The sequence below is a fragment of the Aythya ferina genome (assembly GCF_964211825.1).
Source record: "Aythya ferina genome assembly, chromosome: 15".
NCBI lineage: Eukaryota > Metazoa > Chordata > Aves > Anseriformes > Anatidae > Aythya > Aythya ferina.
Genome location: NC_140314.1, coordinates 5849645 through 5865209, shown reverse-complemented (window position 1 = coordinate 5865209; position 15565 = coordinate 5849645). Strand labels below are relative to the sequence as shown.

The 15565-nt window shown below is 37.2% G+C and overlaps 2 protein-coding genes across 5 annotated transcripts in view; one reads left to right on the top strand and one right to left on the bottom strand.

Annotated features, from left to right (window-relative positions):
* Positions 1-15565, bottom strand: part of CHLSN (cholesin) — a 125382-nt gene that overhangs the window by 101873 nt on the left and 7944 nt on the right. The gene's annotated exons all lie outside the window — the stretch shown is intronic.
* GPER1 (G protein-coupled estrogen receptor 1) lies at positions 362-9999 on the top strand. Of its 2 annotated transcripts, XM_084536457.1 has the most exons (4): positions 362-1771; positions 5763-5939; positions 6493-6639; positions 7938-9999. In XM_084536457.1, the coding sequence occupies exon 4, from the start codon at positions 8367-8369 to the stop codon at positions 9438-9440; it is 1074 nt and encodes a 357-aa protein (XP_084392583.1). In that variant the 5' UTR covers positions 362-1771; positions 5763-5939; positions 6493-6639; positions 7938-8366; the 3' UTR covers positions 9441-9999. The 2 variants fall into 2 exon arrangements, with proteins under 2 accessions (XP_084392583.1, XP_084392584.1); XM_084536458.1 differs by lacking the exon at positions 362-1771 and having other exon boundaries at positions 3947-5939.

Here is a 15565-nt window from a genome sequence, read left to right as displayed (position 1 = left end):
TTTTGGAATTCAGATGTAGCCCTCCAGAAGTAGTTGCCAATGCAGGCTGAGACTTAGGTGCAAAGTTTTAAATGGTGGCTTTGAGCATGTTGTTTGTGACACAAATTGGCCAGGAGCCACCTTAGATATTTGGCTTCGGTTTCAGCTTTTCCTTTCATGGAGGAGAGAACAGAAATGACAGGGAAGGCACAAAATTGTGCTAGATCTTGGATACAGATGTAGACTTGGATTGCAAGTCTTAAAAAAAAAGAAAAGCACAGTGATGTATTGAGCAAGGCTCAAGGGACCTGAAGGTGGTTTTTTGGTGATTTTTTTTCTAAAGAAAAAAAAAATTTTTTTTCTTTAAAAAAAAAAAGATTTTTTTTCTAAAGAAAAAAAAAACACTGGTGCTTAAAATGCATACCTTTGTATAGCATTCAAGAGGACAAGAATATACTTGATTAAGCACGTCACATGGATGCTAAAGGAAGTGAGAGATTTTATAGCAATTGTGTGCTTTGGAAAGCCTTCTTGATGGGGTCCAGATTTGTGTGCAGTTGGTGCAAATTGGCATGGGTTGTCTGAGACAAGAGACCAGTGGGCCCTGGTCTACAAAGAGGAACACCTTCTGCAAAACAGCCAGGTGGGTAAATGGAAGACTAAAGGACATTTTACCCCATAATGATAAGGTATATATATGGAATTAGTTTTAGATATTCAAGTCCAGAAATTTATAGATGGTGACTATCACAGGAAAACAGAGGGCAATAGTCTCACTATGACCATAAGGACCAGTGTTTCTGCAAGATGTACAAATCAACTGGTGAAATGTCTGCACTGCATTGTCAGTCTGTTTTCCTGTTCAATTTTGTTCTGCTGCCAGCACAAACAGATGGATAACTAAGGAACACTCCGTATTAGACCATTATTAGAACCTGGTCGAAAAGGAAATGCGTAGATCAGAACCATCTCTTCAAGAGTCAACTTCATAGCTGTGCAAGGACTTCTCAGCTGGCATCAGAGGTTTCATTTCCCACCTGAGAAGAGGGAGATGAAACAACATTGACCAAACACCAGCCCTGCAGAAAGAAGTTTGAAGAGAGGAGTTGTTAGAGCAGCACGTCAGCAAAGAAAGCCCACAGACTGAGTGACAGAGCATGTCAAAAGATGTAAGCTGATGGAAAATATCAGTTCATGGCTAAGTAGGCTATTTTCTAGCATGTGAATTATGCGCAAAGGATTCTACTTTATTCAATGCTTCCATATATTTTATATTTGAGGATGAAAGAATAAATATTGTATTGTTTCCGTGTCCTGAGTTACTGTTAAAGGTGCCTGAAAGTGAAGTTTGAAAATAAGTATGACCTCATTAGGTAACATTGGCTGGGACCTGGAAACTGGTCTAACAGTGAGCAAATCCCAACAATGCACCTGCAGGAGCCTGAAGGTTCAGCACGGGCAGCACACATGATGAAACTCCAGTGTGGTATAGAGCTGAACCAGAACCACACCAAAGGTCTCAGAGAAATGAAAGCTGTAGGGATCTACTGTCAGATCTAAGGCTTGGGAACGATGATGTCTTGTCAATGAATTATGCTGTAAATCTGTGAGTGATGCTGGGTGTAGCTTCTTGCTGTTATCTGCACAATGTGAACCATTGCTCTCTGGTCTCTTTCCTATCCACAGCTCCTGCCATGGAGACAAACAGAGTCCTTTCTGGATGGTGGGTTATAGTGTCATAAAAAAATCTCTTCATACAATGAAAAGACCAACTTAATAGGAGAAAACAAAGGTAATCAGGAGAGAAGAGGTGGACAAGTATAACAATAATCCAAACTGTTATGAATACCTGATTTTACAAACATTTCTGTATTGCTATAATTCTCGATAAACTTACACAATTCCCATTAAAATTCAGGACAATGAACATGTAGTCCTAGAGAAGACTGACTTTGATTCAGCAAGAATACGAGGGCAGACACCTCTACATGCAATAGGAAAGGAACAGAAGGAATCCCAAAAAAGCTTTATAAAATGGTCAAATTTGAGGTAGAAGAGCAGCTTTGAGTAAGATTAAAAGTAATTATTTTTAAATTATTAGTAAGTTGAAATGTATTTTCTAAGAACAAAATAAGATCTGACCGCTCAAATTTCTTTCCAGCTATACCAGCAACAACTTTGTTGATCAATTTCTTCCAGGCTTCACCTAGCTTTGACCAGTATGTTCTGGAAGAGAGCATGTGTTTTTTACAGGCACTGTCAAAATTAACTAATGCCATATACCGGAAAATTTAAATAAGAGTATTTTATTTCTGTACCAGTAACATTTGTATCTAAGATGGGCTCATATGAAAAAAAAACACCTTCCGTTCAGAAAAATAAGAGAAATGAGCAGACTGCTGAAATTTAAGCACTGAATTTCTGAATTGGTAATGAGTTTTGGAAAGGAACATGTAGAGACTAAAGACTCATCTTTGCTGAACCAGCTGGCTCAAATCTGATCTGATCCCATTGCAAAACAACATCTGATCTGAAGAGAGACTGGATTTGCACTTGAATCACAACTTTATCTCCTATACCCCTATGTGTGTTATTAAGTCTAGCCTCAGAAGCATTCAAATTTCAAACTTACAGACCTGGAAAGGGCTGCAGCATTATTTAGCTTGATTTTGGGGTAGTTACAGATTTGGAGTAGAGTTAAAACTCAAGAAAATTATCCAAAACAAATACAGTATACAATATTTATACTATGTATGTTGCACAACAAATTGATTCACTAAATGACTGGTATGAAATAGTATGTTTTGCTTCCTTGGCACTGTAATTCTTGTTCTCTCATCTTGGAGCAGCTAGTGGCAACTGCAGCGACCCTTTCATCTGGGCAACTAGAGAGGTGAAGTGTCCAGCAAGGGACTGCCAGACTCAACTACCAGAGTCAGAAAGGATTGCTGCTTTCTCAGTTTTATTTATCACATCTGGACAGAGACTGAAGACCTATGATGAAAGTGCTTCACTTTACAATGCTTTGTGGTCCAATTTCATAAAATTTGAGTGCCTCTCCCACCCCCAAAGCATTTTGCAATATACACTTTAAGAGAAATAAGAAGGTTTTACCAGAATAGTTTGAATGGGTACAGGTGGTGTCCCTGCAAAGAGAAGGCTGAACTTTTAAAAATTATTTTTAGTAAGAAAAACACATTCTCAGAATTACTGGCAACTGAAGAGACAAAAAAAAAATACACCCTATCCAAGGTTTTCTGCAGGCATAGAACACAATTACTTGTTCCAACTCAAGCTAAGCTTGATTATTTGTAAGAAAGGGAGAGTTACTGAGAGTGGCTGGGATAAAATACCAGGGTGCTCTAGAAGACGGTAACAGGCCCAGGCAGAAGACGTCATTCAGTAGCTGAGAAAGGTCAGAACTGGTATGCATGATAGCAGAAAGATGAGAGAGATTTTTGGAGGTGGAGATCAATCCGCTTGTACAACTTCAAGAACATTACAACAGCATCCATATGTCCTCTGGAGATAATTTCAGCAGAGATACTGATACCGATCTTATTTCTTCTGCACATAGTTGCCTTACACTGTAAAGCTCTCCAACATAATTTTAAATCATACCTCTTTCCTCTTTGATGCTATACAGTACCTTACTTTTTTTCCAGCTTTCTACATCCCGGCTCTGATCTAGTCTCTCCTGGAATCAACAGTTTCAGTCCAATTCGTGCTCTTGCACACTTCTGGCAGAATTTAACACCTTTTAAATCCTACAGGCCTAATCCTACTTACTTACCACCCTGCTGGAGGGCTACCGTGTAACCAGGGTCAAGAGGTATGATGTGCTGGACCTCTTACGTTGTTCTTCCTATGCTCACCTCCCTCCTTCTTCCTCAGCTGTCCTGCTCTTTTTTCAACACAGCAGTCAGCACATACGTTGAAGATTGCTAAATTATGTAGAGAGTATCTTACATTATACCCCATTTTAAGCCTTTTGGTACACCTATGTACATCTCTGCTGATTACACTACTGTTCCTTAAACACCCTATAGTGTTTATTGAGGCATATAGTGTTTGGGAAGTTGACCACTACAGATTTAAAATTAAACTGCTAGGAAAAAAAAATAAATTAAATGCTGGATTATTGCATTCTGACGTGATATGAAGGCTATCACACCAGTTGCTTTCATTGCATGTTCTCAGCAACAATCAAGATAAGGTACGACAAGGCGGAACTGTAATATTTAATGCTGTCACAACTGCAGCTAAAGATGGATCATGAAGGCATTCATTATGAAGTCCCACAGAATATCAGCAAATGATGGGAAGAAAAGAGTACAATGTTCAGCAGCTGCTAAAATTTGTTTTCAGCATTTTATGACCCTTTTCAATATGGAAGTGGTGAACAGTGAGATTAAGATGGATTAATCAGTAACAATAACTTGCCTGCATAAACAAGAACCTGGAGATGTTGTCATCTGTTTTAGGAAACAAAATTCAGAGAATTCACATGATCGTCTCATAAAATATTTAGTGAAATACACAACTCACTAATTACCATGTAGTAATAGTAGATTTGGTCTCATATTATGCTTCATAGTTCTATTAGCGGGAAAAACAGCTACTTTTGGGCTCTTTCAAATGAAAATTCCCTTCCCATTCTTGAACTACAGCAAAATGACACATTTCTTGTCATGAATTCAAACCAGAAAATTAGCACTCATAACAGAATTATACATTTTGATAGCAAACCAGCCACTACTCATAGCTCGAAAAACAAGGACAGACAGAGCAGCTGATTACCAAATCCACCCCCCCGTAATTACAAGCAACACCCAGAAGCCAATATTACACATAAAGAAAAATAAAAATCCTTCTGGCCCTTACAAGATCAGTGAAAGCTCTGAAGGGCAGAATTAAGTAGAGCAAAACCACATGATCAACAAACAACAATAAAGACTCTTTATATCTCTCTTCTTATAGAAGAAAAATTCAAAAGACAGAAAAAAATAGACCATCAAAGCTGGTATCACAAGATTTTCTAACATTACAGTTATTGCAGTCCCATAACCCGATGATGTTTGTACACTTCTCAAACCAAAACACTTGAGGCCCTCTGTCTTTGTTATCCTGTTTAGAAAGACTCCAGAAGGCCATCCACTGACACTCCAAGTCTATGCAGGAAATCCTTACCAGTACTGATTTGCACACACACTTTCTTTTAAGTTAGTAAGATTTACTCCCAAACTACTCATGAAGCATCATCATGTCCAAACACCTTCAGAAGCACTTTCAGCAACACTGTCAAAACTCCTGTGGACAACACATTGCAAGAAAACCAGCAAATAAAGCATGGCTCAATGGCACCAGGAGGCAAAGTACCCTCTTTTCCCACAGCCACTTGGGTGAGAACTTTTTCTTCGCTCTTCTATGGATGGGATCTTTTGTAACCTAAAGTGTTTGACCATGGTAACAGATTTAATGCATCCATTATAAGGGCACACTAATTGTTTACTCCACACTGCTGAAACTGTAACATTGGTTTCCTGAAATCTGAATTGCTGAGATCCCATTCATCTTTTTCCAGTAGCAGAATACTGCACTGAAGCACAGCATTAATGGCACTTAACATTAAGTTACCAGATAAATATAATCATAAAAAATAAATTCAGGCATACAAAATATTGCTCTTTCGTGAGAGAAATGAATTTGCTTTCCATTTTAAGAACTCTAGCCACCAGTAGGTGGTGTTTTGGGAAATGTCAAGCACTTCTTTTCCCCTACAGATGAAATGCACAACTCCACCTGCAACACTGGTGGCTTTATGCAAGACTGAGGCTCCACATTCTCTGCAAAATAAGCTTCTTTTATCCATGTGACTTGGAACTGAACAATCCTAAGAAGCGACAAAGATGTGTACCTGAAAATTTAAATACGAACAGGCAAATGGGATCGCCTTCAAGGTAGGAAAACCGAGATTTATACTGTCAGTTCAGCAAATGACCCTTCTCAGCTGCCAGATCTCTCTTAATCTAATATTTCTCTTTAGACTATCCAGGGGCTTTTAAAAATACCTTGCCTATCAGTAATTGCTGCTTTATAAGCATGTAAATCATGCTTCGTTATGATTTGAAAATAAATCTCTTAATTATTGATCAGCTGAGCTGCAGGTTTGAATGGCCGGCGTAACTTGAAAAAACACTGAAGGCAGGCAGGGGGTAAAATGAACAAAATAAAATTGACAGATCCGAGACAAAAGCCATTTGACTGGTTCTAGTAAAAAAGCAGCCAGCAGAAACAGGGTTAATCCCAGCCTGATGAGGCTGTTCAGCAGCACTTCAACTGAACACAAATTAGAACAACCCTGGGAATCTATAAAGCTTGTTTTATTGCCAAGGGCATGCAGCAAGATCTGCATTTTGCTGTTGTAAACTATCCTTTATTTAAGGCGTTTTAAAACAGAAGAGACTTTTATATGATTTTTTTTTTTTTTTTTTACTACCAAATTGTCAACAGGTGGCATTCACTGCAGCTCTGCACACCTAAAGGCAAGTTTTCCCTGCCACGACCGGCCAAGTTGACACATGCATTAAGCGTGAAGCTGAGCAAGAACCAGCCTTCTGCTGTCCGGAGGAAAATCAGCTCTGGAAAAATGGAATTAAGGTAAATTGGAGCGTTTAGTGCGTGGTTACCTGTAATTTTGCAATTGTTTGGTGGGCTTTCAGTTGGAACTAAAACCTAACCACAGACCTGCCTTTTAAAATCAATTGCTCAGATTCGTAATTAACCTTTGTTGTATTTAAAGCATTTTACTGCCTTCCTGAAAAATCAAAGGATGTTACGTAAAAGGCAGGGGTTCGTGTCTGACTGATAGCTGCGTGAAACACCAAACCTTCAAATTCATGTCACTTCATACGGATATTTTAGCATAAAGATTCACCTCATGAAAATACTTCCAAACATAGGCATAAGTGCTCTGTAAGTGTTGCTATTGCACTATGAAATAAAAGCTTTGGGACTACACAGATTTCTCTTAAGTAGCTATTTCTGACAACCTGAACATGTTTCAGCAAGCTCAGACCTGCATTTCTGACTACAAATACTCTCATACTCCTAACTCCATTGGTGGTCTGCTCCTTCTCCCCCAGACTGTGCATCTGCAGTATTTTAAATTATTAAAAGGTGGAAATATGCACTGATTTTACTAATAAACAATTAAATATAGTTTAGTGCAATTACAATGAAGGCTTTGGTAGTAAGATGAAGATTAAATCAATTTGAAAAATTTAACACAAAATATCCTGGGTTATCATTTTCTCACTGTTCTGTTTGAGATATTTTTTAAATAAACTTCTAGCAATGCTTCAAGCCCAAAGCGTTCAGTGTTTATAAGTAAACAAATGGGATTACCGATGTTTTCCTTTCCTTTCCAGCAATCAGTGCAGCATAATTAATTGCAAAGAGAAGCAAATTGAGTTTAATACTGTGGGTGTAAATCAATATGCTGCTTATAGTACCTTTGTTTCTGAAGTTTGCCTTTGCCTTCCCAGTGAAAGCAGAGGAAACCAACTGCTCTTCGTCTCCGCTGCTTTCTCAGCCACAGGCTCTGCTACTTAATAAGCTTACTAGCTGCTGATGAAATGAATATATACACACACACTATATATACACACACTATATAAACTTTAGATAGTCTGTCTTTATTAGGCCAAACTCACTCATCTGATTTTCTGTATTTCTATATATTCCAGTACTGAATCCCTAGAACGTTCGCCAAATTTACAGACCTACCTCACAATATAGTAACATCTCAAACAGCTTTTAATCCTTTTAACTGAACCTTTGTATATATATTTGAACATGCTTCCTACAACCTCAGCTGCGTAAGCTAGAAAAAAACATATGGTGCATAGTAGAATGCTGGAGTATTAGATTAATGGTTTTCCATTTACAAATTGCAGGTCCAAGGATGTTCATTGATTATTAACAGAAAACAAATGGAGCTAATATTCTACTATCTTCCACCCTGCGTGAAGGAACACTTGGTGAAAAGCCTTTTTTAAAGAGATCCAAGTACCATTATGGTAAAAAGATTCCCTACATGATCTTAAGGCATATAGGAATGGCAAACTCTCTCACTTGCAATGTATACAGTGGCCTGTAAAAACAAAATTAAGAAATTTACTTTTTGTACTGTCACATTTCAGTCATTTTCAAGTATAATTAATTTGGCTTCTCAAGAACTTTAATTTCCTATACAAAAGTGTTTCTTTTTCCATTCCAATCAAAATGCTTACAATGAACTTCTTTGAAAACATCAAAAAATCCGATTTTTGGGGCATTACTACCAAACTGTGAGTACTGTTATCTTTTGCACAGATACTTTAACCATGGAAACTTACTCTGCCTCGCTATCACCTGTTATATGCAACAGTACAACTTTTAACCTAAACGGATCGCATTTGTGTAATGAAAGCCTATCTTCCAGATTAGCTGATAAATCAGAACACCAACAATATGTTATTGGTCTTTTCTTATCGTGTCTTTACACAATATTCCTTTTTCCTATTGGTTTTGTAGGAAACATTCTGATACTGGTTGTGAACATAAGCTTTCGTGAAAAAATGACTATTCCAGACCTTTACTTTATAAACCTTGCAGTAGCTGATCTCATTTTAGTTGCAGATTCTCTCATTGAGGTTTTTAATCTTGATGAAAAGTATTACGATATCACTATTATATGTACCTTTATGTCTTTGTTCCTTCAGATCAACATGTATAGCAGCATTTTCTTTCTGACATGGATGAGTTTTGACAGATACATAGCACTGGCAAAAGTAATGAGGTCCAACATATTTCGCACTATGCAACACGCTAGATTAAGCTGTGGTCTCATATGGATGGCATCTATTTCAGCAGCACTAGTTCCGTTTACAGCTGTGCACTTACAACACACCGGAGAGATCCATTTTTGTTTTGCAGATGTAAAAGAAATCCAGTGGCTAGAAATAACCTTGGGGTTTATTATCCCCTTTGTGATCATCGGTCTTTGTTACTCATTAATTGTCCGAGTTCTTATAAAAGCACACAAGCACAGGAGTCTTCGTCTGCGGCGACAAAAGGCTCTTCGGATGATTTTTGTTGTCGTCTTGGTTTTCTTTATCTGCTGGCTACCTGAAAACGTCTTCATTAGTGTTCAGCTTCTCCAGAAGAAAAGCGAACCTGTCTCTTCGAGCAGCCCATCTTTCAGACACGATTATCCCTTAACAGGACATATTGTGAACCTTGCAGCTTTTTCTAATAGCTGTTTGAACCCCTTAATTTACAGTTTTCTAGGGGAAACCTTCAGAGACAAACTGCGACTGTACATTGAACAGAAAACCAAAATGTCAACGCTGCATCGCTTTTGTCAGGCTGCCTTAACGTCTGTCATTCCTGACAGTAACGAGCAATCGGAGGTTTGATTTAGCAGTGGTTGTAGAAAACATACAACTGTGAAGTTGTGCAAATAGTGAACAAGATGCTTGCTACTAACAGAAAAAAGCGCGCCTGCGTGCGTATGTATTATATTGCTCTGCTGAGTATTGAAGGTTTGTCATAAAAACATTTTGAATATAACTTTAAAGTAGAAGAATGTTTCAGGCAGATTTATATTTAATTATGAACAGGATTATTAAAAGCTGAGCACTGAAGGAGCTTTATTTTATATTAAATGTGTATGACCGATAATATAGAAGAAAATTTTATCAAGCTAGGAAGACTCTAGATTTAACTTGATTATCAGAGATGCTATTTTGCTGGTGTAGATAAGGTACTTCCACTTAAATAATGGAGCTGCCATAACAGTGGAGAAAAAAATCATTGCAACATATTGATATGAAGATGCAGAAAACAATTATTTTTCATCCAAATATGTTAAGTTAAATGACTTTGCTTTCCAGAACTATATAGTATTATCATCATTGTATTCCAGCACGTCTTCCACAATTAACTTTTTAAAATCTTAATATAATCTAGAATGGTGATGAGTTTTCGTCTCAAATCTAATCTGTTTACATCAGTACTTGATCAAACCTGAAATCATCTGTAACTAGGCTGTTCATCTCAAGGAACTTAATAGAAGCAAAACATAATGCTTCATTCTTTTAAGGATTGCCCAAGACAGTCTTTCCCAGGACAGATATTACTGGGCTTTTTGTCAAAAATGCAAGTGCACATGATTGCTCATTCACATTCAGATTTAAATGAAAGTTGCGTGAGATCTGTTTACACTTTGCAGGCCTATTTTGATGGCCAGAACAGAATCCAGTGGCTTTAAAAAAGGCACTTTCTAAAAAAGACTTAGGGATTGCTTATGAAAGTGACAAAATCTATTTTTTTTTTTTTAATAAGAACTTTCTGTAAAGGGGAACGTGATTAGCTGTCATCAGACCTGCACTCTGTCCATCCCACCTCCAGAAACCACTGGTCTTTCAGGATTTTAAGGTGCATGTTGGTTGCTTTGTTCACCTGAAGACAAATTATACTAAGAAAACAAATGTTAGCACCATACACATGGAAACAACAGCTTCTGATTTCTGTCAGGAGATAATTGGGTTTTAAATCTGGATGAGGTTTAGCACAGGTTACTACTGAACTTGTTCAGAGGAGGCTATAAAGTTCCTAGAGATTGGTGCTCGAGACCATTAAAACGTCATTCGCTGCATCTCGGAAATACACAAACTAATTCACTGAGTAAAGCACCAGAACACTGCAGAATAAGGTATTTTACCCAATTTTTTAATATATTGGATCATATATGAACCAATTAGCACAAAAAAAAAAAAAAAAGATTTTTAGAGGATTTCTAAAATATAGACGCTTAAAGCAACTAGTAGAGCTCTAACCAGTAAAGAAAGCAGTAAGAACAATGATTGCCCTCAGCTCTCATGAAATACTTAAGTTCCTTAGTGGAAGTTTAGCCACAAAAGACTTGACCTATAATCAGAGGCCCCATGACGATGGCTGAATTTGAAATAGATAGCTGGACAAAATAGCTGAAACAAAAACAGGAACTGCAGGGTGGAGTTTGCTGCAACTGCTGATTATTTCCAAGTGACCGTTAACCGTGACCCAAGGAAAAGTTTCATTCAGTCCCATCTTTCCTGCAGAACACTAAATATAATTTCTCTCCATAAAGGTGCAAGCACTGCCATGCCTCCTCTGCATAGACCAAGTTGCTAAACAAGACATACCAAAAAGTCTCAAACTATCCTGCAGCATTACACCTAGCCCGTTTCCCTCATTATTTTCTTGTCTGGAATTAGCCACAATTCTCCATGTCCTATTGACTGACAGTGTACGTCAGTTACACCTTGGAAAGATGGCTATTTCAAACAACACAGAACTAAATGAGCTGATAATTCTTTCAGCAGCTGAATTCCATGAAGTAAAACGCACCATCTGAGCATGCAGATATATTGGGGTTGTGTGATCTTACTTGTCATGAATAAAGCAACTTATTTGGGGTTACAGCAATACAATTTCCCAACTGTAGTTGTTGCTCATCTAGGAGTAAACTTATCCCTCCTCCACCTTTCCAATATAGGAATATTTTTTCATCAAGCTGGAAGCCCTTTTAACACCACTGCAGGTAACAAGTCACAAACATCTCTTTGCTCAGAAATTTATCACAAACAGATAGTAATAATAAATGCCTGCTTGCACATGTTATGAAATTTTTCTGCATGATCATATTCAGTAATGTCCTGATACCACAGAAAAATCTAGGAAAGATCAGATTATTATAGAATGAAGAAAACAGCATTTAGCTACTCAACCTGAAACGTCCTATTACACATTTAAAAGCACATTACAAATCTGAGCTACCTGAGTAGTTTCCTACTGAACTGAACCTAAATGACTACATTTAAACATGCTATATATTTTAAATAAATAGAAGAAACCTCTCCCAAGTAAAAAAGAAAAAAAAAAAAAAAAAAAAAAAACAGCACACTGCTTCACAGATTTTGTTTTTCAATGGCAACTATGAACAAATTGATATTTAAGGAGATGCCACATGATTTTCATACATTTTTATATTGTATTTTTCACAGACGCTGATCAACATGTTTTCTGCAGCCCATCATCTTGTAATAACTTCTTGCTATGGCTCATCCAGGAACCAAAAAGACCCATGTTTTATACGGTTTTCTTTAAAATTGAAGAGCATGATAATCATTAAACAAAAGCTTTTCAGGAGTGCAGGGTAAAGCGGAAATGAGAGCAAGAATTTGGATACTTTTTCATTTAACGTTTCTCTGAGGTCTCTCACAAATTGTTTAGTTTAAGGACAGGATTCCGTATGCCTTTCTAAAATGCTGGACCCACAATTATGAGATTTGAAAAATCTGCAGATCACAGATGCTTACAATCCTTGCTACAATAACCTACACTAAGTCTCCAGACAAGAAAAGTATCATTAGGAAATGCACACAGAAAAATTAAAGAATCCCTTAAATCCTTAACTGCTTTTGTAAATAGTATCTTAACATGAAAATGTCTTGGAAACAGAGTATTACTGGGTATCTAGAAAAAAAATTAAATCCCAATAGCACAAATTAGCAGCAGGCTGAATCAGATGCAATAGGCGGCCCCAGATTCCCAGCAAGACGAACCAGATGCGAGACAAGTCACCCCTTCCTTCCCCTCTGTTCGACAAAAACACCAGAAGGCTAGCACTCAAAATGAATGATCCATCAACTACAAAAGAGAACATATGTTATAAAATAAATGTTAAAAGCAAAAACCAGAATTCTTAAAACATGTTTTTTTTCAATATCGCTTCTATCAGAAAATGCTTTTTGAATTTCAGACCAAGTACCTATCTTTTAGACAAAATTCACTGGCTGTATAATGCATGCTCTCATCTTTTTTCCAGCCATCAAGTTACATTAGAAGCTAATAATGTTTCATCAGGGGAGGATTTTGCTGTAGTTTCAGCTGTTTACTATGATTACAAAAGGGAAAAGGTTAGTTACCTGGACAATTTTGACTGGTTAGGATTGTCACAAGTATAAAAGCATAACAAATTTAACCTAGATTACCATATAGTTCCATTTGTTTCTACATTCAACTTGATTCTAGATAAATAGGAAAAACAAATGAGTATGAAGAAGACAGGTTTGAATTTTAATAGCATGAAGATGAATCAATGAATTCATTTGATTTGGGCTGAAAACGAAGATGTGGCTGCAGCTTTAATTTAAGAGAGCATCCTTCCCTCCCACTCATACCCTACAAATTCAGACCAGCATACAAGTATTTAGGTCTCTTATAAAAGAAGAGCACTGAGCCAAATTCATTGTTGAAGTCAGTTAATTGAATTATGTCTTTGCAACAGAACTTTACCATTACATTACCAATTACATTTACCCCTTGATCCACAATTAGACCTAGCCATTTCTTGTTCAGAGACTGTTTATGTTAAGGGACGATTATTATTTTTACATTCTGTTTAATAAACATGTCACCAATAAACATTTCCATCTCAGAATTGCATTTTATCTTCTTTTTTTTTTTTTTTTTTTTTTTTTAAATGTTTAATCTGCAATAACAGATGACAGGGAACAAGTCATTTTTAAGCCATGTATACAGATCATCTCGCCTGTACACTCTTGTGATCCATGCCATGTGCTATATTTTAAGGAGAGACACTAGATTTGAAAATCTGAACTCTCCATTCATATTTATAATCTAGGTATCTTTTCTTCAATGGTATTTTCCAAACTATTTATTCTCCATTGACATAGGATACACCAAAGTTTTAGCCCTTGGCTTTTAGCTTCCTTTTAGGCTTCCATTCCATCATATGGCAGCATGACACCGCCAGAAGCTAAGAATAAACAGCTGCATACTGAGCCAGCCACCCAAGATGACAACAAAAAAGCCTTCTCAGGACTTCAGACACTGCAGGACCAGCTCATTATTTTCAACTCAGTCTCTTATACAGTGCTTCAGTTATTTTACATGCACACGTTTAATTCCACTAAACCAGATTTAGAGATGACTGTCTTACTCTCATGATATAGCCTGTGTGTTTAGAACAGCTCTTGAAGTCATTCAGCTCCAGGGATAAAACCACATCCACTTTTTCAACCTATTTCTCCAAATTGTTCAAATGCTGTCTGCTAAAAGTATATGCAGAAACTTCAGTTCTAAGTTCGCAAACTACTGAGCTACGTGTTATCAAGAAAGCTCCACAAACATGTAAATATAACTACCCTAAAAAAGCATTTAATTGCTAGTATTAATGCAGCAGGATAAGCCTTTCCAGAACAACAACTTTGTGTAGAAATCCCAACTCACTTGACCTGCAAACAAATTATTATTCCCCAGGCTTAGAACCTTTTCAAATCGCATGGAGTATGTTTCTGGAAGGACTTCAGAAAAACTGGAGAAAAAACAACATACTAGAGAAATAGGGAAAATATTAGAATGTTGTTAAATTATCCTTAAGAATGGAATTAAGTGTATTTCAACAAGAAGAGCTCACTGATGGAGTTGCTTAATAGTGGTGCAGATGTTTCTGCAGTTGAGGCAGAAAACGTTCATTTCCTTTCCCGGACATTCTCTCAATAGAAACAGAAATACAATAGCAAATAAGATTTTCTTCCATTCATTCTCTCTCCATTAAGAACTAAAGAGCAACAGCCTTATCCTGACTATAGAAACCATTTAACTCATTCCAGCACTTAGATACAAGTACACTCAGCAAACAGAAAGAAACCAAGGGAAGAGCTCACTTAAATTATGTTCCAAGTGTCCAACTGTGGGATAGGTAGCAAGACAAAAGAAGATACAGATAGTGATACCTGCGGAAACTTAATTTAGCAGCTCTGTTGGCGTTCAAGTACATGAATTCAGAAGAATTACTTTTGATATTATTTAAAGCTTATAACTCTTACATTACACTAAGACGTGATGTGTTCTTTCCTTATTCTACTGTAAAAGTGTCTGATGATGTACGGCACTGATGACACACCATGGGTCAGAAGCCCAAGTTTGCCAGCTGAGGAGCTGCTCAAGCTGACATCAAATCACACAGAACCTAACTGCGTGCTCAGCCCTTAACAAGGGCTGCATGAAGATCTGGGGAAATCCTGGCCCCTGCAAGATTCCTACTCTTCTTGACTCTAACTGCCATAGAGTAGGACTTCTGGGCCCCCGGCCAGGTGGCTTCATTGTATTACCTACAGGTTCAGGACAGTTGGCCACTCTAACTGTAAACCCAGACTAGACCCGTGACTTAATCCAGACAAATCTTTGTAAAGGCAGCAACACGTTTTAAATGGAGAGTGATAAACTTGAACCATGAAAAAAAGAACGTAAGTTTATTTTAATAAAGCCTTTAGAATAAAAAGCACAAATTTCTCCCATTTATTATCTACTATGTAAAAAATGTAAAGGTAGAATAGAGTGACAGTTAATAAAAACATGCATTTTCCCCACATACTTGAGATTTCTTTTCCTCTTTTACATAACCTCTGTGTTCCCTTTTAAGTGATGCAGCTTTAAGCATTGGGTACATTCTCCAAACAGTTTTGACGTG

What these genes read in the sequence shown, in the direction of transcription:
- GPER1 (XM_084536457.1), top strand. Translation starts at nt 8,367, where the DNA reads ATGGAAACTTACTCTGCCTCGCTATCACCTGTTATATGCAACAGTACA.